This window comes from Fibroporia radiculosa (genome assembly GCF_000313525.1).
Source record: "Fibroporia radiculosa TFFH 294 genomic supercontigs, scaffold4577, whole genome shotgun sequence".
NCBI lineage: Eukaryota > Fungi > Basidiomycota > Agaricomycetes > Polyporales > Fibroporiaceae > Fibroporia > Fibroporia radiculosa.
In genome coordinates, this window is record NW_012133408.1 from 1 (window position 1) to 22401 (window position 22401).

The following is a 22401-nucleotide window of genomic DNA, read 5'->3' on the forward strand; positions in this document are numbered from 1 at the left end:
CCCCCCCCCCACTGACTCCATAATCCAACTTGGCAAGGGCTAAGGCAAGTAGACGGGTCGAGATAGAGGGTCAGTCTCATGCAGGTGTGAACCTTGACTATCGCATGTCTGTTTACATCCCTGATATAGGCCAGCGGTAGCTACTATATATATATATTTATAAATAAAGATACCTTATGTAGCACTACTTGACATTAACACCCTCCAACCCATTTACATGTGACTTGCAGCCCATTGCGCAGAGATGAAGAAGAGCATTTGAGTCATGCAAGTCACTCATCTCGATAAGAAGGGGGCGCCGATGGGGCTACTAGTGACACAATTGCTCTCAGCCTGTCGAGCTCTGATTGTATATCCTCGACCCGCCTTTCCAACATCGCCTCGTTAGAACTGTATTCATTAGCAACTAGTGGATTCGTCACCCTGGGTGCTCCGGACGAGCCTGCGCTACGAAAAATGGCGGATGTGTGTGGCGACTCGGAGAGTAGCCTCCCGTGCAAGTCGGTGAACGAGGGATCTTGCATTCGAGGATGTGAACGTGTGGCCTTGCTTCGCATGGGAGCTGCGCGTGCCTTGTATTGCAGCGGGGTTACAGACTCACCCACACTGATCTGTGTAGCTTTGTTCCTGTCGCTTCTGCGGCGCCAGTAAAGGAATGTGGCGATCGATAAAAGGAGAACGACCGCTCCGACAGTGACACCTGCAGCAAGGCCTGCTATGTTGACCCCCGGGGCATTGGAGGATAAGCGTGCAGTATGTGCAGGAGTAGCCGGGGAGGTAGTAACAACCGTAGAGGGGGGGATGGAAGATTGTGACGACGGCAATTCGTCCGACTCGAATCTGTATCATGATATTATTACCGTGGCTCTGATCGAAGGCATGGCGCTCACGTATACTGTGCCCAGTCAAAGAGAAAAACAGACGAATTAGTTTGGCGAAGTGGTTCAAGAACGATTGTGTGCAGCGTGTTCTCCAAGTTCGTATTGGTATACACGGAAACGTTATATATCATCTCACTTGTATCCTCTTCCGGGATGTGAGTGTATATACCGACGTTCTCCCCATCCAGATTTATACTGACGTTCGTCAGAGTAATTGCATACTCCACATAGTTAGGGATCACGCAGTAGACCCAGATAGCAGTACCTAATCGGACATGGCTCAGTACTTTGGGCTCATATACGAATCAAGAGACTAACCGTTGAATGTAAGCGATACAGTGTGAGGGGCTGTGTCAGTAGGATAAACGGTGCAGTCATGCCATGTCCGGTCGAACGTCTTGTTGATGTTTGGCAGCACGATACAGACAGGACACTCTGGGCCAAAATTCCAGCTGCCATTATATATAGGCATAAGACCAGTTATGGGGTCACCAAGCCTATCATCGATAGTCCTATTCACCGAGACAGAGGACACATTCGAGAGTACAGAAAAAATTATGCCCAACAAGAGTAGGTATGGAAAGTCACTTAAGATTGCTGACAAGATGATATGTGTGATGAATATCGAATGCGCCATGTTAGATGGAAAAGTTGCAAGATGCAAAGTGCAAAGCGTTGCTGAAGAGGGATGGGAGCCTAGGAGATACAGGTCAGCATCTGAATGAAACGCTCATACTATTCATAAGATTTAATTGAGCCAGAACTGATCGTTCCACGCCACACCCAACAGCCTGTGCAAGGTTGCAAAGCCCGACTGCGAATTTTTGTGATGCTGATGATATTCATGATGAACACTGACATTGGTCAACAAATCATCAGTAGGTTGTCTTATCGAGAGAGCCCTGACAACGCGCACCAGTGGAAAGTGACGAAGCGCTGACTCGGATCCCGACCTGCAGGCTGCAAGACGAGCGATAACGACGCGCCGGAGAACGCGCGACTTATGATTTTCAGGTATGAATGCCAGCGTTGTTTCTGCTATAAATCTGCGGCGAGGCTCACTGAGAGGAACTTGAACTGCCACTGAAAGGCTGAAGGCTCATCGACATCAGCGGGCTCGATCGCGCCAGGGTGTCAATCACGTGGCACGATACGAACTGCCGCTGATTGAACGTTGCTGGTAATCGACTAGTTGGAGACTCGGAATCGCCACTGCCCCTCCATGGGAAACAACACATCTCGTCCTGGCGGCTACCCTGGAGATTCCATATACCCCCATCCGAATGCCTTCCAACCACCCACAAAATCTCGGCGCCAGAGGCCCTGGTACAAATCCAAACGCGATGACGACGTCTACGATTATGATTATAACCAAAATATCCAGCCTCAAATGCAGCAGTTTCCGCAATCGCTTTCCTTTCGTACGTCAATGTCTCTGGCCGTATCTCGTAGCGCTGCTGCATGCGTGTCCTGACTGCGGGATGGCCAAGGAACGCAGGTCCCGAGCAGTACCGGCTCGCGCAGACACCCCCACCGCTCATGCACTTCCCGCGGCCACCACACAACACTTCGCGACCGGTTATCCCCACTATACCCAACGTGAACGCGACCAATGTCGTTCCAAATATCGTGCCAAATTCTGGGAGGATGCGGGTGAGAACGCGGACACAGACACCAGCTATCTATGCCCAAGATGATCCTGCGATGACCATGCCACAACCTGTCATCCCAAATATTGCAGGCCAACAAACTAATAACGCACCAGTGATTCCACAGATGCCCCAGCAGTCTGCCATGCCAGAACCCGTTCAGTTCCCTGAACCTCAGGTCCCTGATTCTGCTTTTCCACCGCCCCAAAATTCGCGGCTGGCACCTGGCCAGTATGGACCGTACAGTGTGCCAGAGACGCCACTTAACAACCCGCTTCCTGAGCCTCCCAAAGATATATTCGAGATGTCGCCGTACGTCTCGCTTCTAGCAGAGCTCCGCAAGCCTGTCGACGAATCGACAATCAAACGCAACATCATTATCCCTGGCTCGCAACCGATGCACATCAACGTTGGGGCGGACTACCGGACTGCTCCGCGGACAGGTACACGGCGGCATCGCCGCAAGGGTAGCCTCCTCAACGTCTTCGGGTCCCGTCGCCGGAGAGACGAGATCGATGACGATGACGACGTGGGTGCCCCGCCCATCCTGGCTCAGCCTGCTATGTACGCAGTTCCTACGATGCAGCAAATGTCTGATGGCAACCCAGCGTTCATGTACAACATACCCTCACAAATGATGCAGGTCGCAGCTGACGGGGGCGCGGTCCCTATTCCTGTTCAAGGAGCTACACCCATGCCAGCGGGGATGCCAGGGCCCGACACCTGGCGCGGCCCGTCTCCTGCCAGGATACATACACCCACGCCAGGACGCATGGCCACGCCAGCCCCGGCGCGACCGGTGATGAAGGTAGATCCTGGCAACGAGCTGGCAGGGCTCATCCACTGGTCGCCACATCGAGTTCACTATAATTCCAAGTCGTATCCTACCGCGTTCCATTTACTGGAGGCAATGAAGTTCATAGACCACCGACCAGATATCGCAGAACGTATCCGCACAAGTGGGAGTGTAGAAGAGGCGCGCGCGGTGTCGGTGGCATCGCACCATGACATGCGGCCTGACTGGGAGAATGTTCTTCTGGACAAGGTCAGTACTGGTGTGTCAACATATATGGCCTGCGCTGACAAGTGTCAGCGAAGATGGATGAGATTCTTTATCAAAAAATGATCCAGTATCCAACATTACGCGCTGTGTTGCTAAGCACTGACATCGCAGACCTTGTGTTCAACGACCGCAATGACAACTTCTGGGGCGACGGGCCTCTCGGTCAGGGGGCGAATCAGCTCGGCAAGGCCCTCGTGCGGCTTCGGGAACGCCTCAAAGCAGAAGGTTTTGGGACATGACGTCTGGGACTTATGATGAGATGTATAATTATAACTACGACAGCTTGGCACATATAGGTATGATGACACTAATCTGTAAGATACAATAACAGGGTATAGTTGCATTTCGCTATGGATATACCTCAGCTCTGTAATTTTCTCCGTTTCCGCTTGCGCGCGCCATGACTGTTTTGGGGTGCATCATGGCTATCGTCATTGATGGCATTCCCTGACGTACACTTGACAGCTCTCTCGACAGCCTCTCGACGCACCTTTTCAGGTACTTTGTTCCAGTACAATTCTTCTCTGGTGCCGTCGACGACTTCTACTGTAATTGCCTTTGCTCGGGAAGACGTGGACGAGTCGTCGCCACTGGTGTCGAGACCTTGCATTTGTATTCGGATATTTTCAGCGAAGAATGTTGCTAGTATCTGAGTGTGTCGCGGGTTTGTCAAGCGTAGGTAACACTATTTGCGAGAGGAATGCATTAGCTTTTGTGGTAACGCATTCAATGGTAACACCAACCGAATCCATGCCCTTGTTGAAATCTACATAGTCAACGCCACCTGAGAGCTTTTCATCTGGAGACCAAGCTGAGAACATTTGCGAGAAGAGCGCGCGCAAGGTTGTCTTGTTTGACTCAGGATGTACGTTCCGCACGAAGACAAGGCATCCCCGGGGAAACGGTGCCGACAAATCCATAGGTGCGGTCAAAAACGAATGATCAACGGCAAGGGCAACGGGTGCAGCTGCCAAGGACGGATGATCCTCTATGACCACATGCCGTCCTGTACTATGGTATGCGCCAAAATTTTGTTGCGCGGCACCTTCGTCCGCGTGCGCAATCACATCGAGGAGCTTCTGACGATAAGTGCGGTATTCCTCGTTCAGCTGGATCCATCGTGTGCGCGGCAGGGTACGGAAGCCAAAGTTGATGGCTTCCTGCGCTTCTGTAACGTGCACCAAATCGAATCCTCCAAGGTCCTTTCGTCGGGGATCCCAAGGCCACCCTTGGAGTAGGCATTCTGCATATTCATGTTGAGCAAACGTAACAAGAGCGAAACCTTTGCATTTTGGTCGATCTCCAGAGTGATCCTGGTGATGAGGAGGTAGCCATATATGTTGCACAACTTCCGCGGGATTTGTAGATGACGATGCGCCTGTGATCAAAAAGTTTGTGAGAGTGTATATAGCAGGGACGGTCCGAAATTTCAACGGTATATTCTCCTGTGTCAAAAGATGTCGTCATCAGGATGTCGATGTTTAAACAGATTCAAGCCCATACCAGATATACTGTCCTATTATCCCACTCCAGTTTACTGAGATGGCGCGCCTGCTTCAACGCCGCTTGCCAGCTCTTCCTTCTCACTTCATATCCGCCCAATTCTTCGGCAGCATTTTGTCGGTGCCATGTCGAAGAAGAAGGTGCAGAGACTCGCATGCGAACGTCTAGATAATCATCGGCATAGGTGCGTATAGACTTCACAACGATGGTTTCGGCAGGCAGGTGCTCCAATGCTGACAGAAATGGCGAATGATGAAAGAGGTAACTGATCGGAAGAACTAGCCGCCAGCAGGATAGATCATTAGCCCACATCACTGCGAAAGATGAACAGACGACACACATCCGTCATTCCCAGAGACGAGAGTTCGTCGCAAATCCGAGTTAGACCATAGAGCGTAATCAGACAGTGAGAGACAGACTAAGATGGAGTAGTCCTGGCTAAGCAAGGCATCATCCGCCTGCCTTCGTGTGCCCTTTGCAGATTCGTCTGCGGGCCAAGAGTTCAGGATAACATCTGATGCTGTGTCACACCTTGCTTGGACCACAGTACGTGGTGCCTTCGAGGCCTGTGAGGTGGCTGTGGTGGTAGATCGGGTGGACTGGGCAACTTTCCGCGGAAGGAACGGAAACATTTCTTGACTCGCACAAGCGGAACAGCGAGCCAGAAATGATTACGATCTGCCAGATCAAGAAGTGAGCTCCCGGCGGGATAAGAGGAAGTGAAGTGATGAGTAGTAAGTAACAACGAGATGTAGCCGTGGGATGCATTCGCCGGCACGCGAGACGCCACCGATCACGAGTCGCAACGTCTATGTATGGTCTATACCAACAATTATTCCGCGACGGTGCGTCTCTCTCCGGCAACCACCCGTTCCATTATTTAACAGAGAAACTGCAGATGGCGAGGAGATAAGGAAAGAATCTCATCTTTATTGTGCACTGGGCAGAACACGAAGACTAAAGCAATGGAAGCTGCTCTAGAGAAGCACAAGCTAGGATCTGAAAACTACACAATATGGGATGGCTGGTGTTACGCGACTCGAACTCGCGGACGCACTGCGCAAACGTCTTCAATCAGAAAAAGATTGCAGAAAGGGCTAGAATTCTGCCCATCGAGAAGCTTGAGTCAAACCATGCGGCTGCGAATCTGACTCGGTCAAACTCCCCATGTCATTTCACCGGCCAATTGGCACCTTATACGCTACGAATTGAGACTAAGAGGATCATCTACGTTTGGGGGCTTCGCCTTGGATTTCTATTGGAACATCAGAATACTTCTGGAAGTTCAGTGCCGCAATTGAGTCGTGGGTGTCGAGACTCGTCTGCGATGTGTCGGGAAGGAAAATGTTTTCTGCAACAGTGAAAGAAGAGACAAAGGATGGTACCAGTACATTACCTCACAAGTTGCCATGTGCTGGAAGAATCTCACAGACCCTGGCTTCTAAAGAATAAGTGGAGTGGCGTATCCACGATGGACGTAAGTTAGACAATAAGATGAAAAAGATAATTCTGGTATGCGGAAGCGAGTTAAGATATGCTGTTAGATTCTCTCTCAAGGCACAGATAAAGAAAATTGTGAAGGTCCAATATGAACGTACCGATAATCGTATACAAGAGAGGGAACATGTGGGCGATGTTTAGGCGCTGAACTGTATTGACGATGAATATTTACCCTACAAAGAATTTTCGCAGTGGCAAGTCGACTAGCGGACTCAAGTCAGGGCGGGAAAATTTGAGGGCCATTATAAATATGTCCAAGAGTCAGTCTTACCAGCTCAAAGAATTCATCAATTGTCAAGGTCTTGGGTAAACTGCTTCCAAGACGTAAACCGTTCATCTGCGCGGCGGCCAGCGGAATGGCGTAGCGTTCTACACAAAAACATGTATAGAGCTTTCCATCAACCCAGGGAGAAAAATTCATGTCGGCGAAGGCGTTAGCTCTCATGGGACCAGGAGTATCAATCTACGCCGACTAGAAGCACCTGGAGGGGCGGGCCTCAGGCGCGACCAAACACTGACACTATAGCCAACATAGTGCCAGAATTAGTGTTGAATGTCTGGGTTCAGTTTGACCACTTACTTGTTGGCGCATACAGTAACGTCCTGCCAACTGCAACCATTAGGCCGCACAAACGCGACGTTATGATCGATTCTGTTCACTCATTCGCCATCATGTTGGTGGATGCCCCATTGGGAGGGTTCACTTCGCGCGTGGTGCAACAGTAGTGGTGTATAATGCTCGTAAATACCAATGATGGAAGATGCTCCGCCAGTCCTCTTAGCATACTTAAACATGCCGATAATTCTTTGGCTTGCTTAGTTTAAGCTGATAGTTGCTGAGTATAGCGCGGCTCATTCGACCGGACGTAGTGTATTATGAGGTCCTAAAATTCACAAAATCAGTGCATGGCAACGTCCGGCAGACGTAATTCACACGAACAAGGGTGAAGATTGTTTTGAGGTGAGTCGAATGTGCTCGAGGATACCGACATATGACAAGAAAACACAATTAACGTATGAACAGGCCCTGCATCAAATAAGTAGGTCAGATATGGCAAAGACATACAGAATCCGAAGAGAGATGCCCATTTGTCAGTGAAGAAGGCCACGGCTGAATCTAAGCCCTGAGTTCAGCCTGATATATGTAGGCGCGCCTGCTGATCGAGATTCAACAATAGAAAACTTGAATACCATAAAGACAGACCCTCAGGAAAGAAGAAGTACGGCAAAGAAGCCTTGGAGCCAAACCAAATCTCCGACAATATATTTGTGTGGATCGATCGAGCCCTTGGTACAGTGCATCGTGTTCACACCCACAACTAGATACGGTAGGTGAGTATCTTTGATGTCTGCCGCCCGTTCCAGAGCATAGATCTACGAGAGTGACAACTCCATTATGTCTTGAGTGGAATTCTATATCGCGGGAGAAAAGTGTATTTACCTAAGGCTGAGCGAGATAAGCTCATCACCGTAGCTCTGACTCAACTGCCAGTGTGACGGTTCGGACGTACAAACGGCATGGTCCGACTCACTCCGCAGCAATTTGATCGGCTAAATTCAAAATACCAGCGGAAATGAACTACTACCAGTTGCTGATTTTTTGGTTTAAATGTGATAAACGGGCGGAATGTATAAGAACCACGACACCCTGACTTTTTGACAGTACTTGAGATGACCGGTGACCTCATGCTCGAATACTCGAATCCCTGAGACGCACAATTCCGAAAACCGTCACGGCCAGGTGTGGATGGAGTCAATGACGTATGCATGAGTGGATCAGAGCTCAACTTCAGACGATGATGTAGTATTGTAAGCCCGAACACTGTCCAAAATACTTGCCCGACTTGTATCCTCTGGCGTCGAAATTGCGCTCAAATTTTACATTGAACTAGTATGCATGTAGACTCATGTCTCAGCTGACAGGACGCTCAGTCGTATGTGATTGTCTAGCAGATCGCACTCAGGGCTTTGCTACGTTTAAAACTCGCAATCGTTGTCCGAACGCCATGCTAGCATCAAGTTACAACTTAAATATGAATCTACCAGCGTAATAAGAATAGGCAAACGACATCCAGGGCTGTCCAAGGCTTCATGAATACAGGGTTACAGAATCATCATGAAAAAGTAAAGTCGTCATAACGAGAACGTACAGCAACGCAGCAACGCACAGTATTGTGTTGAGTCGTGAAACATCACCCGTAAGGGAGGAAGGAATAAAGGCTTAAATGATTGTGGGAATTTAAGTTGAATAGTCTGATGAAAAGCTATCCGGTCATCTGCGATTACGCTGACCTTGGATTGATGTTCGACGTAATCAGCGAGTATATGCGGGAGGGGTATCTCCGACGGTGGATAGCATGGAACGAATCTCGGGATCAGGCAAGCGGCGCGGGAGAGAAACGGTAGATCCAGAGGATATGTGGGCAGAATCAGGAACTGGTTGCGAAGCCTTTTCCGGAAGAGGGAAGACGTCAACGGATCCGCCCGCGATGGTAGGAAGGGTGCGTACTTCATGGGTGGTTGCAATACCCGCTGGCAGTGTAGCAGGGTAAGGCAAAGTGCTGGTCGTGCTTGAATGTTGGGTAGGACTATGGACATACGTTCCCATATGCTGAGACGGGCTACCCAGCGAAGACTGTATGTCTGTACTCTGCCTGAAGTTCTGCCCAGTAATGACACTGTCATTTGGCCAAGAAGCAAAAGGACGGGCATCGGCTGTCAAGGCATATCAGTGAAGAATCGGAAATGAACCCAAGAGTGCTCTTTACATGATGCAGCAAGGATACCATCGCCGAAGTAGACTCCCGTGTTTCGCTTACGCCGATAGAAGAAGAACAAAGCGGCGAATATCAGAGCCAGGCCAACAACCCCACCCACCACACTTCCGGCAATTGCCCCAACATTTGTGGACTTGGACGATAACGCCGCGGAGGCGACCTTTCCAGCAGTACCTAGGACCATAAGGGTGAGTGTAGACGTAGCCATAGTGTTGAAAAGCATACCACTCGAGGTGCTTGATACAGATGTAGTGATGGTAGCGGGAGCGGTCGGCAAGGGCGGATTGGTCAATGTGGTAGCGGCCCTTGTTGGAACAGTCGATGTTGGAGAAGTAGAAGAGGATGACGCTAACGTAGTTGATGTTGAAGCGGTCGATGTTGGAGAATTCGATGTTGGAGGAGTCGATGTTGGAGGAGTCGATGTTGGAGGAGTCGATGTTGGAGGAGTCAACACTGGAGGGGTCGACGTTGGAGTGGTCGTTGTCGCGACCGAATTTGAAGAGGACGATGTGGTGGGAGCGGCTGACGTCTGGGATGTAGAAGTTGCCAACACCGCCTGCAGATCGGAGGGAACATAAATAATATAATCTAGCCAAAACTCGCTGGGAGCTGTTCCGTTCAGATTCTCGATCCCTAGCGTGTGCACTCCTGCCGTGAGGGGAGGCGAGCAGTAAAAGAGTGTATGATCGGTATACGTTCCAGGGGTGATTATTGGCGCATCGTAAACTGCCGACACCTCTCCGTCGATGGAATACTGTGTTTGTGGTTGTCCATAGACGTCGATCGATCCCAGCGATCCGTACACCGCTATACTAGTACCTACAGACTATATGAGTGGCGCTGCTCAGCTCAGTGACAGATTTTGTAGTCGACCTACCGTTGAAAGTGAACGTGGCCGTCTGACCTGCAGTCGAAGCCCCATGCCGAGTTTGGTTGTACTCTGCGCTGCTTCCTGCCAGTACCCAGCCCGACGAGTACGATATCAAAGGACTAGTATCATCAAGAATGACGGCAGAGCTATTGAATTGGAGAGTGGCCATAGGGATCAAAGTGAGCCTCGAAGGGCGTAACGCAGGAGAGGAGGAGATGCAACGGCAAGAATACAAATAGTGGCGCCGGCGGGCAGCTGAAACACAAGCAACGGTGCCTGATTGGCAGCGACTATTGTCAGAATCATCGACTGAGTTCGGACTAAGGGACCCCCGAAAAGACGATTTTCGGGTATGTTTCTGATGGCGAGCTGGTCTCGTACTCAGACGTCTGGCGAGTCGCCGATGGTAAATTTGGTTGCATTGCCATCCCGTGCTTGAGTCTAATATATCGGTGCAGTTAGTGAACGGTGCTATGATACAATATCGTCAAACTAGTTACTTTGTGAGCGATGAGCCGAGTGAGAATGTATGGTGCTTACAATCAGCAAGGACGTGTCTGTCCCGCTGTAAGGACTGCCCCAGACGAAACAGCCGGATTGTCCTGCCCAAGATGTGCCTCCTTGTACCATAGTTTCTGGGCATGTATATGTTGAATCCAGCATCAAGGGCTTTGGTATGATCGCTTGACGGATTCCGAGCAATTTGACAGCCTGGCAACGACGTGCCGCACCGATGAACATCCCGACCGTCTCCATCAGTATCCTTCGATAGCTCAGTTGGAAGAGCGCAAGACTGTAATGGATAAATCATCTTGCGGTCGCTGGTTCGAACCCGGCTCGAAGGATTGTTTTTGCATGTATGAGACGGCATCTGGACTTAGGGCAGCTGTCTCGAAGGAGTGTTGTTCTGCTTCGCATGCAGACAGCCTCCCCATGTTAATGCAGGCCGCTGGTTGAACCCTCCCATCCCACAAAGATGATGATCGTGGAATCAATGGCGAGAAGAGTTCCGTTGACTCGCCTCCAGTAGTCAACGTTCAACTTACGATTTCGCTTTTTGACTCAGGCTTCAACGTAACTCTCTGCATCACCAACACATCTCGCATCACCTCAGCTCGGTCAGTGTCCTTGCAACTGCCAATGATGAAATCATTCATCGTCTTCTCGGTCTGAGCGCGGAGCAACAGGTTAACAGAGCCACGCAAGATGGTCGTGATCCACCTTGCTAGCACAAAATGCCGGATATTTGAATCGCGTGTACCCCTAGACTTATCCCAGCTGTGGGGCTGTTTGAGTGCCCCTGCTCTTCCGTAAGATCGTTCACATCAAGGACCTGTTCGCAAGTAGAGCATGAACACGAGCCATCAGACAGCCGGATGGGAGCTCACTGGCAATTGTACACTGGCCGTTGACAGTCAGTTGAAATCGCCCAATGTCACGGTACTGATTGATTTGGCTCAAATATATAATACTGCGGGATCTTACCACAGCTATTCTGCATGTAGGATCCTCACTGACTCTACATATGTTTTCTGGAGCCGTGTTGAAGATTCGTCAAGATATAGTCTTTAAATTAAAAAGGAAGCTTAAACTTACAATCGCTAACGAGAAAATACAGGCTTGACTGCCTGTTCATCGATTGAGTGTAAGCCATTGTGATATCAACCGGTGAGACCGATAACGCACTTGTTTTGTGATTTCGTACAAGCGCCTTTGGCACATGAACAGAAAAGCAGCAGTCAAGACGCTCTGAAGCAATTTGCTTGCAACGCCCCTGTATAAACCTTCAACACCCTCCTCTTTGACTATGGTAAGTAGCCCATCTAGCGAGGATTTGTACTTGAGAGCATTTGCATGCCCTGCGTGCAGCCTGCTCTTGATGACGCTGAATCCAAAATACTTTGAGCGTGAACCAGGCGAATACTTACTGCACTTACATGTATGGATATGTCGACGAGGTAGCAACTAGACACGCATGATCAGCACATAACTTGTTGTGCAACGCAGACCATAGCAACATACCAAGCTTTGATAGAGCGCCGAGGAAGAAATAGTCCCAGTCTGTGAGCACCGCGACGACAGCCGCTGCCGGACCTACTGCTCGTAATTGAGCGGTTCGCCGCCTCACCAAAATATTCTTCAGCTGCTCAAAGACTGTATATTGCAATACAGGGTTGATTACAAGCACCAAGGCGGGTCCAATGCCACGCCAGAAGGCTCCAATGCCATCTTTGCGGAGAATGTGCTGAATGGTCTCGATGATGCCCAGCTTCACTCGAGAGCCGCTCGAATCAGCAGCTGGAGACCTGTGAAGCGAACCAACGGCCTGGGACGTCTGGACCACCCAGATGGGGTTGCTGATAATTGTGGTCGCTGACCCGGCAATCAAACCAGCTAGCATAGATTCAACCGTGGTCATTCCTTTTCCGCCCCTCATGGAGCCTACTATCGCCCCTCGTGATCGTTCATAGAAGTAGTAGTATACCCTAACCACGTAGCGGCCCTCACAATTAGGCTAAGATGAGTGTAGCAACAGATTGTGACATACCCGTTGGTGACAGCAATTCCAAGTAAGCTAGAATTCAGGCCACTGTATAGCCCAAAAAAACCTTCCCGTCTGATAATATCCAAGATAGCTTCGTATGTCGACTGTTCGTACACCTGCGGTTCACGCGCGAGTATACGAGGCGTAGAACCGTGCACTCACCTTATGCTCCTTCGTCTCCACTGCAGCTCGTGTGGATAGGAATATGAGCGGGCTGTGTGGGCCAGAGATCAGGCTTGATATTCGCGACCCTAAGCAGTACAAAATCCTACTATGTCGCCGACATGGCTAGGATGCCACCTGCGGCGCCTGCAACGGCGTGGATAGTTGAATCGCTAAGCATCGCAGTTTTATTGGTTGATACAAGCACCAAAGCACGCAGATGGTGGTAAATCACAAATGATTGGGGTGATGGCTTGATGGCTTGAAGTACTGACGGCGTGCATTTCAGGTGTATGTCTACTTCTACAGCGCGCACTGTTCCCGACGTGGGAAATCACATGTTATTGTCACTCATGCATAAGACTCAAGGGTCGGAATGATTTCGCCTGAGCCACATTATACATTGGACTACTACTTATTGCCGAATGATATCTGAGTTATGCCACGAAAAGAAAATGACTACACTGTCAAGGGAGGGGGATGAGACACTACTATGCAGGTGCTTCATGTAGCTACTGCGCTACCGCCACTAGTAGTCTGTAACTGTGCTAATAAGCCCTTTAACTCCTCAATGTCGGCCTGAAAACCGTTAGAACTTCCACTGGCAGGTGTTCGAGGACCACCATAACCACCGTCAGTGATAGGTTTCTCGTCATCTTGGGCAAGCCATTCATTGAGTTGTGCGATGATAGAGCGTGTCTTCAGGCGAAAGTGAGTCCGAATCACATCTTCGAACGGTTCCGGCGGGTTCTTCAAATTGCCCAACATCTGTGAGGCATAGCGGAGCATTAACGGCGAATTGCAACACGCGACAAGCGTAACACGCACGGCAGTCCGGACGACCATCCGCCTCACGTTCGCTGAATCTGAACGGGTAAATTTTCAATTGGTGAATCAAAAAAAATCTAAAGCTAGCCGACGCACATGCGCGCGATTGAGGAGTTCCAGCACTTTGTGCCCAACCTGGCTCATTCAAATACGGTTCTTCACACAAAATCATAGATTGAATGGATATGAGAACCTATGCAACGGTTACTACATCAATTCATATGCGAGACAGTTGAGAGCAATTGGATACCTGAAGGAGTGTCGACCTGCCCGCTACCCAGCCTGGGCCCGACCATGTTCCGAGAAGAGACAAGCAAACTTTTCCATCCTGATCGATAGATCAGTACACTATCAATCGAGAGGAAATCCTTGAAAACCAACCGCATACAAGTTAGGATTGAAACGAAACTTGCCCCCATTCGTCTGAAATTAGGCGTTACTTGGGATGATAATGCCGATGTCGCCTTGCCTTACCGTCATATATTTGACACTCGGTGGAGATTGATTGTAGTTGGGCCCGAGGAATACATCGAAGAGATAGCTATAAAATTCATCAAGAATCGGGTATCCAGACTGAAAAGGCCAACGTACCATCCATTATAATATCTGGACGAAGAGCGACGCACAATCATAGGTCAACGGAGGAGACGGTGAAAGGCCAAACGATACTTACGGCGTACCTTCAGGTCCTGTGATCAGTACTTTGATAATGTCGACACGGGTTTCGTCCACCCGGAGAAAAATTGACGAATTCCATGCAACGGGTAGATTGGTTGTGAGTACCGCGAGCTGCGAGGAGTCCACTGGTAAGCACGCACAGAGACATGGCATGTAAGGACTTACCTCTTTCGCGATAGCCAAGGACCGCTTTGGTATATCAGCATTTGCTAGCATACGAGCCTCGTTATTAAAATAAAACTTGTAGTGCGGACTTGAATCCTCGTTGCCTTGTGCTGGGGTATCCGATTGTGGTATCGACAAGTCACAATACTCGAACCTTACTCGATTGGCCCAATCAACATACGCCTTCATCGTGCTCTCTTCCGTATCTCCAGCTTGAACCTGCGGCGTGTTTGTGCCGCCGGTCGTCGATATCTTGGGCAGGGATGCATGTAGCCTCGTCACAAACATATCACCCTTCGTCTCGCTCAGCGATCGATCAATCGCCTTTGCGGTGCCGAGGATACGCTGGCAAAAAGTCAGCAGCTTCTTGTTCTCCTCTGAAAGCTGACGTCCGGAGTCACGAGCCTTGCCCTTCTCATCAACTGTCATCCGTTTCTCCTCTTCCGTCATCTCAATGCAAGTCTCTATAGGCTTAGATCCTTCCAATCCCTTCATTGCCGCCTGCGCTTGAATAACAATAGCTTCCAGAAGCTCACGGGGACCCGAGCTCCCCTCATAGATAATAGTACGCTCGCGAATTTTATTGCTCCCTTTCGCGGCAGTCTTCTTCGGCGCGACGGATTTAACAGAAGTGACCACCATGATAGGCATCGCCATCATGCTAGCAAGCGCTTCGTGACATGAAATTGTCTATTCAAACTCTCATAAGATGAGCCACAAAGAGCGTATCGAATGGAAAGACGCACTTCTAACCATTCAAACAGTTCGATATACAACACGGATCGGTCAGACATGTCCACGAGTGAGTCGTTCCGCAGCAGCTGACTGCTCACGAAATTAAAACGTCGTCGGAGATGTGCGAGGGCGGTAGGATGTACAAGATAATCGCTGGTCCGGCCACCACCAGTTCGATGCAGCGAAGGAAGGAAAACGCGGATACACGAAAGGAGCTGAGCAAGCTTCTCGTCCTTGGCTCGTTGTGCCGCGAGAGCCTCTACTTGTCCAGATGTCTGAGTGGAAAAACTCAGAGCAGTCCTAGCGTAGAATTATGGCTCAACTTACATCCTCTCGCACGTCTCCGGCGTACCCTACGCCCAGCTTCGCTTTTTTCCCTTGAACAACTGGAGGATAATAATTATCCTCATCTTCATCGTCGTCAAGATCGTGCTGGATCGGCACAACGGCGGGTTCGACTTTTCTTCGCTTTCCACCGCTGGTTCTGTTTTCTTGGCCATTCGAAATGTCCTGCGCCTGCTCAATGTACAATTTCTCCAACATTGCAAGTCCAACACCAAGAATGACACCTTGTAGGTTGGAGCAATGGAAGAGCATAATGTCTTCCTCCGGAAGTAGAGAGCGTTCTGGAAGATCGGCGGCAATCGGCTCCCCGCAGGCAAAACAAAACGACTTTCTACACTTCGTACATGACCTCAGAACCGTTGTCTGAAGATGTTTGACATAGGTAGAAAACTCGGCCTGGGCGACACAGTTCGATCAGAATGCATTCAGAGGGAAAAGATCACCTACAAATAGAGAGAAGAAGTCTTGCTTCTTCCTGGGAATTGACGCACGACAACCGTGTGGACAGCGGCACTCCCCTTCGCTGAGCTCTCTATACAAACCAAACAAAAAACTCTGTTCGCCACCCTCCGGACAGCCTTTCATCCACTGTCCCTGAGTCATGAGCATTACCTCCTCCTTCACCTCCGGCACATAAGCAACCTCCGGTTCTTCCTCGACTTCAATTACTTCCTCGCGCCGGTCCTTCGAAAAGAATATGCCTAGACGGCAGTCAGTTACAACCAAAAGGGCATAGAGGCTAGATGAGACCTGCATACGGGTCTGCATTGGCAGAATTCGCACCCGCCTCTATTGCTCCTCCATCGTCCGAGTCGTAATCACCAAAATCCTCCACTGTGTCACAATGGGTACTCAGCCAGATAGTCAGTTTATGGGTGCGACCACTTACCGTCGTCCTCGTCATCCTCATCACCTTCTAGCGCCTCGTCGTCCTCGTCCCCTTCGTCGTTATCACCCTCATGTGGCGTCTAGACCCGCCCGTCAGCCTAAAGTTAAGTTAAATTCAGCCTGAGGTCGGAAATACGTACAATCATACGAGGTTTGGACTGTGTCTCAGTGGGCTCACTGATGCCCATTTCCACGTCGCCATCTGCGTCTAGTAGGTGGTCAAAGCTCCCATCAAAGATACGTTCCGCTGCTTGCATCACATCTTTATGCTTCTGGAGGGCAGCTCGCGCCTGTGCAATCGTCGCGCCCTAGTGGATTGACAGAATAATGAGACACATTACTCGCAAACGCGAAAGATAGTATACCATTTCGACAAGTTGTCTCACTTCCTTCTCCATGGTGATGATGCTACGAGGCGAATGGTACGTAACCCGAAATGTGAACAAGCAGCAGAGTCGCGCATGAATGAGTGAAGGACGCGCTTGAAACCCAGCTGTGGCAATTACCAGAAAAGGAAATATCCGCTTGACAACTTCGCAGACTCGGTATTTTCCGCGGTCGTTATCGTTTTCCTCTCGAGTCGCTCTGATAGTACCTCATTTTCTCCTTTGGCTTGGTTTTTGTGGTCTCCCACAATGCAACTGTCGGTAATGCAGAGAATAGGGTCTCCTGGTTTCAAATGCTTTCACTGGGGTTGATGGCAAGAGCTCGGCACTAAGGATTTAGAGTGAACATTGCTAGACCCGAGGGCACCGGTCTATAGCTAGCCTGAATTCGCAGTTGTGCAATGTAATCCACTTAGTGCGCCGCTAGCTTTCGAACATTCGCCGGGAGCCCTCCATCAAACAACAGTCTCTTGTGCGTTAAAAAAGTAAGTCATTTTCCCTCAGGGGCTAAGATTGGCTAGGACAACGGCTGTTTCTGTGACCGAATTGTGAACTCCGTCGACTTTCTATGGAGCTGGATGTACACTCTTGCGGACTTTGACAAAGCCTCCTGTCTCATCGCTGAACTACTGCTATTCTGAATGTGAGCAAATGATGTAGTTCTGCCTGGGCAGACGAGATTTGGTTCGACGCCGCGCCGCGCATTTTGAACTGGAATAGCTTGTACGTTGCCGAAACCCCCTTCTCACAATTACTAATATTTTGGGCGTGTCAAGTCTAAGGCTGTCGAAGATGAGATATACAGACTTCCTTTCTAGTGTAAACAAGGTATTGTCAAGAGAATAACGCGTGCACCGACGCGTCCGGTGTGGCGTCGCCTGATGTCAGGAACGAAGCTGGACACAGGTGACCGCGGCCGTGAGAGAGACCATCTCACCCGGGGGCAGTACCGGTATGCACGTAAGTCTGTTGGATTCCATTCGCGCCGAATCTACGAGCGACTGGATGTTCTGAGGCGTAGGTCCAGAATTGGATCTTGATACGAAGCTCTTATCAATGATCAGAAATGAGTGATGACGTCAAGAATGTCAGTGCGCGTTCAAGAAATCTGCAGTCCAGTCAGGTACCTATTCGTTTTGAATTTCGGTCTGTCCGGTCATACGCCGTATCCGCCGCCGAATACCGTGTCGGAGCCTCTTGCGGCTCCCAAGTGGCCCAATGTCAGCGGCAAGTTGCTTCTGCGATGGAACATGCTCCCATAAATACCGACTACCGTCCAGAGACTTGGTGAAGTTCGCGAAGAGACCAGCAAGTCGGTCTACCAGCTCCATATAACTCCCTTTAGCTTCTGTTTTGAATAGCTTTCTGAGCATCACCCTTCATGTCCCTCAACGCAGCATATTCTGAACAGTCAGATGAGGAGAGGTTTGCCTCCCCTACTGAAAGTCACGCAAACTCACGAAGGCGCAGTACGCGAGGTGAGCTTATTCTCTAAAATGCGTCTGTCGCCGCACTTATGAGAATTCGTGCATTCTCTCTTCCAGCTTGTGATCAATGCCGTCGAACGAAGAGTAAATGTGAGCGCGACAAGTCCAGCTCAGTCAAGGAACCTTGTCGTAGTTGTGCTGTGTTGGGTCTTTGTGAGTGCACTTATAGTCTTCCGTACAGCACGACTAAGTTTTGGGCGCGCATAGCTTGTACGTTTGCTGGTAAGTGTTGAAGGCATTGTTTCATGGGGATAGTCATGACGGCTAGTTTAGGACCCACTCACAAGCGCGGCCCGCCTAAGGGGTATGTAGCTTCCGGCTCAGACAACATTTGCTCCTGATGTTCGAATATTAGGTATATCCTAACCATCGAACGGCGCTTGCATCAGGTGGAGGCACTTTTGGGCTCTATCATAGGTTCGGAAGACCCACGGGCACGGGGGCTCCTCCAGGATCTATCTCAAGACCATCTAGCCAATCAAATTATTCAAAGGGTAGACGTGGGGCCCTTCGGTTCAAAGGGCCGTGTCACGCATCCGTAAGCTTTACCATCTCCTTGCATATATAACGTCACATAGATCTTCTGATTTTCCTATGAAGTTTTGGTTCTACGAAAGAAGACTTCTTGTCTTCCATCTTGACTGGCCTAGATGATGGATCATCGAAAAGTGAGCACCCGTAATGCCCGTGGTCTCGTTCATGCTTCGCCTACTGCCTTCCACATTGAGAGTTCTGACCCTGATTGTCTAGGCAACCTCGCTCTGGTGAGCCCTAGCAGCATCTGGCAAGATAATTTACAGCGATTGCTGTTACCTCGATCGTCCGAGATTGGTTTCACTCAGCTACGCTCTGAGCTAGACCCTTTGGACTCATACATGCCAGATCTGAGCAGGCGGATGTCGTTCCCTCTCATGTCCAGCAATATAACCTTCCCGACGAAAGCTTCGCCCATCACCCCGTTAGCGGCCCTATCGCCACTGGCCGCTTTGTCTTCCACGAGTAGTTTTGAAAATATTAGCTGGGACAGCCTTGAGGGTCTAGAAAAAATCGATAGTGCGTGTCCGTATTTCGCCGCGAACTCCATCTACTGACTCGGACCAGATGAGTCGGGAGAATCCGAAGCTTCGGAAATGAAGGCGCTTCCCAAGACCGGCGATGTCTACGTCGACGGTGACGCGCAGGTAGGACCATTTCGTCTGGTTTGGGCCAAACTTTACGTCTGCACCACACAGTTGCGGGTGGCCAGTAGTATAAGTGGGCTGCAACTGCTGCATCAATGTCGGAAGATTCTAACGGGACGACGCGACGAAGAAACACTCATGTGAGCGACATTCTGCACAAGATACTTTGTATCCTCACAGGACTGGATCGTAATCGTTGACCCTCATTGATAGCGATACTTTGTGGTCTCCGGAGGACTCCAAGTCCATCTCGGAGGTAGCTGTCTTGCCCGCTCTTTTATCGTCAACAGAGCAACAGCACCACGACCTCATACAGATATACTTTGAGTATGTACATCCCATGTTCCCTGCTATTAATAGAACGTACTTCGCCACTTTTTATAATCAAAAGTAAGTGTTATATCTTTATCCAGCGCGTTTTGCTGAAACGAATGTCGACAGACTGAACGAGTTCGTTGCCTCGCATGAAACTCGTAGTCGCCCCGATCCTGATTGATCCTTTAGTGCTGCACAGTTTTCAACACGATCACCTGAACTCGCAAGAATATCGTTTGAAATTTTGTTATTGGTTGTCTCTGCGATTTCATTAAGACACGTTGACGTGCGTACGTGCGACGGTGACAGCGGGACTTTCGCCTCTGAAGCTATTAGGCTATTGCGTGAGGCTTTAGGTTTACGACTGTCTACCGTGGCTAAATGATCTTACAGACACAGTCAGTAGACAGTCACATCCGCTACTTTGCCAAGCATCACTATTGCTGGGTTATTACTATGTCGGTGTCGGTAAGTTTATGGCATTTGAAGAGCGATGTTGACGGTCTAATCCATGTGGATAGGAAGCGTAGAGAGTAGCTGGCTATACATAGGTACGTCTCAGCTTTTTCGGTAACTGTTTTAGAATATAAATATCGTATCATTAGGCGTAGCCGTGCGTATGGTGGGTTACCCAAAGCGTTGATAGCTATATGTCGGATTATTGCTGAATGACATCAAGGCCGTAGCTCTAGGAATGCACCGAGCTATACAAGATTGGGCATTATCTGGTGTGGATGTAGTTCCCAAGGACGAGCAGCAGATGCGCCAGCAGCTTTGGGCAGGGTGCCTAACTGCTGATAGGTATAAGTTTTTGTACGTTTGAGCCCTGTCCCTAATCTAACTTGGCCTTCATTCAACCAGATACATCTCTGCACTCTTGGGTATAAACCTATATTTACGATGTGGAATCTCGCTCACACGATATTGTACTCAGGCCGTCCTTCAGTAACTGCCTCGATCGATTCCGATGTCCCGCTTGTAGACGTAAGCCAGGTCAAGCGGGGCCTCTCGTTTTGTATGAGGATCGCTGACAAGATCCACAGACGAAAAGTGCAGAGCCTATTTTCTACTCTACGCAACGCGAGCGGAACCTGGTCACGGAGTCGATTAGTGAGGCGACTGTGCTGTCATGCATCAATAGTTCGCGCATCCTATGTATGTGAATATAACCAGTCCGGTCGGCTTGGCTGATGTATATATAGCGTCTATCCTTGCGTCAATCATGGATGAACTCTACCCTTTTACTCAAGTCGCACAATCCGACCTTGAAATCCGCGCCAGACATTTGGAATTCCGACTGTCTCAGTGGCGCCAATCTCTCCCGGCATTTTTACTTCTCGATTCGTCTGGGATCGGCACATCTCCGTCACCATGCGTACTTGAGCTCCACGCTCAATACTGGTGGATTATGATCCTGCTCCACCGGGCTTTGTGAGTGTTACTTGTGAATTAAGGTGTTGCTTCGATCATTCACTTCGCTCCGTAGCATCCATGGACCCCTGGCAACCGATTTCCATGATGGTCCAGAGAGTGCGCAATCCCGAGCACTGACTGTTTGTCAAGAGGCTGCTGGTCAACTCGCATCAATAGGTGAGGAAGGCACATCTGGCTTTTCCCGTCTCTCATGAATCTCCTCTAGTCACTGTCATGCATAGTCAATTTGTTCGGTTCACCTCTGCGTTCATGCCCGGCTACATCCTGTCTATAGGGTAAGAATCGTCTAACGTCACCGTTTTTTTTCTGACTGCTTCTCAACACAGAATCGTAGATAGTCTTACGTGTGAGAGAATTGTCACTCAAAACAATAACTTCGCTGACGTTCTCAAAGTGAGCATCCTTCAACAAGATGAGTCAACCAATGGGAGATTGCGAAACACCATGGCCGCCTTGCGACGCATTGAGGTCAGCCCTACGGCATCATTGCGTTGAATTGTCATCTGCTGATGATTCTGTTGTTCAGAGTATATGGCCAATAGCTAGTACCATAAGGGATCTACTGGATAAGACCACATCTATTGGTAGTGACTCACTGTCCGCAGTCGACGCCTCGACACGAACGGCTAACCTGATGACGTTCGCGACTTTGAGGTCAAACCGGACGGCGGGGGAAGTATTTCCCGACGACGATCTCGATATGGAGGTCAAGAAAATGACCACCGTGGAAGTGTCTTCGAGCTACGCGACGAAGGACTCTGGACCAAGCTATGATAACCTTGGACGCATGCTTGGTCTGGACACAGGGGTCGGATTCATCACTTCGCCGCCGTACCCGGGCTTCCAGTACATGGCTCCGCAGCTAGACAGCTCTGCGGACATGCACTCCTCTCCCGGTAGCGGAATGAGTTATGGCAAAGAGGATTTCAGTCTTGTCGCACCTTCCACAACTTCGTATGGCCTTCGGTAGATGTCTTGCAGCGAGTGCTTAAGCCTCGGACTGCACTG

General features: G+C 49.8%; 7 protein-coding genes across 7 annotated transcripts; 2 read left to right on the forward strand and 5 right to left on the reverse strand.

Moving 5' to 3' along the window:
• Positions 1-272: 272 nt before the first annotated feature.
• FIBRA_05468 (uncharacterized protein) lies at positions 273-1518 on the reverse strand (the record flags this gene model as incomplete). The annotated part of the gene is made up of 3 exons (XM_012327232.1): positions 273-840; positions 891-1146; positions 1200-1518. 3 exons carry the CDS (start codon positions 1516-1518, stop codon positions 273-275), a joined length of 1143 nt encoding a protein of 380 aa, XP_012182622.1.
• A 585-nt stretch (positions 1519-2103) lies between these two features.
• FIBRA_05469 (uncharacterized protein) lies at positions 2104-3832 on the forward strand (the record flags this gene model as incomplete). The annotated part of the gene is made up of 3 exons (XM_012327233.1): positions 2104-2302; positions 2380-3575; positions 3629-3832. The coding sequence occupies 3 exons, from the start codon at positions 2104-2106 to the stop codon at positions 3830-3832; spliced, it is 1599 nt and encodes a 532-aa protein (XP_012182623.1).
• Positions 3833-3954: 122 nt separating this feature from the next.
• Positions 3955-6722, reverse strand: FIBRA_05470 (uncharacterized protein; the record flags this gene model as incomplete). The annotated part of the gene is made up of 6 exons (XM_012327234.1): positions 3955-4278; positions 4337-5038; positions 5097-5374; positions 5437-5583; positions 5628-5774; positions 6695-6722. 6 exons carry the CDS (start codon positions 6720-6722, stop codon positions 3955-3957), a joined length of 1626 nt encoding a protein of 541 aa, XP_012182624.1.
• A 2188-nt stretch (positions 6723-8910) lies between these two features.
• FIBRA_05471 (uncharacterized protein) lies at positions 8911-10413 on the reverse strand (the record flags this gene model as incomplete). Its single annotated transcript, XM_012327235.1, has 4 exons — positions 8911-9311; positions 9365-9547; positions 9599-10192; positions 10251-10413. The coding sequence occupies 4 exons, from the start codon at positions 10411-10413 to the stop codon at positions 8911-8913; spliced, it is 1341 nt and encodes a 446-aa protein (XP_012182625.1).
• A 1432-nt stretch (positions 10414-11845) lies between these two features.
• Positions 11846-13132, reverse strand: FIBRA_05472 (uncharacterized protein; the record flags this gene model as incomplete). The annotated part of the gene is made up of 7 exons (XM_012327236.1): positions 11846-11872; positions 11931-12129; positions 12182-12209; positions 12267-12730; positions 12793-12893; positions 12952-13003; positions 13062-13132. 7 exons carry the CDS (start codon positions 13130-13132, stop codon positions 11846-11848), a joined length of 942 nt encoding a protein of 313 aa, XP_012182626.1.
• A 323-nt stretch (positions 13133-13455) lies between these two features.
• On the reverse strand, positions 13456-16988 carry FIBRA_05473 (uncharacterized protein; the record flags this gene model as incomplete). The annotated part of the gene is made up of 16 exons (XM_012327237.1): positions 13456-13719; positions 13780-13817; positions 13876-13972; positions 14030-14107; positions 14161-14202; positions 14254-14320; positions 14371-14385; positions 14453-14568; positions 14623-15312; positions 15369-15632; positions 15685-16098; positions 16150-16403; positions 16453-16536; positions 16592-16670; positions 16731-16898; positions 16956-16988. The coding sequence occupies 16 exons, from the start codon at positions 16986-16988 to the stop codon at positions 13456-13458; spliced, it is 2703 nt and encodes a 900-aa protein (XP_012182627.1).
• A 1732-nt stretch (positions 16989-18720) lies between these two features.
• FIBRA_05474 (uncharacterized protein) lies at positions 18721-22363 on the forward strand (the record flags this gene model as incomplete). Its single annotated transcript, XM_012327238.1, has 21 exons — positions 18721-18767; positions 18819-19001; positions 19064-19131; positions 19214-19516; positions 19565-19644; positions 19696-19784; positions 19858-20034; positions 20086-20094; positions 20149-20245; positions 20316-20427; positions 20481-20510; positions 20565-20581; positions 20639-20772; positions 20821-20840; positions 20894-20943; positions 21003-21114; positions 21162-21390; positions 21446-21549; positions 21599-21668; positions 21720-21861; positions 21920-22363. 21 exons carry the CDS (start codon positions 18721-18723, stop codon positions 22361-22363), a joined length of 2517 nt encoding a protein of 838 aa, XP_012182628.1.
• Positions 22364-22401: the final 38 nt, after the last annotated feature.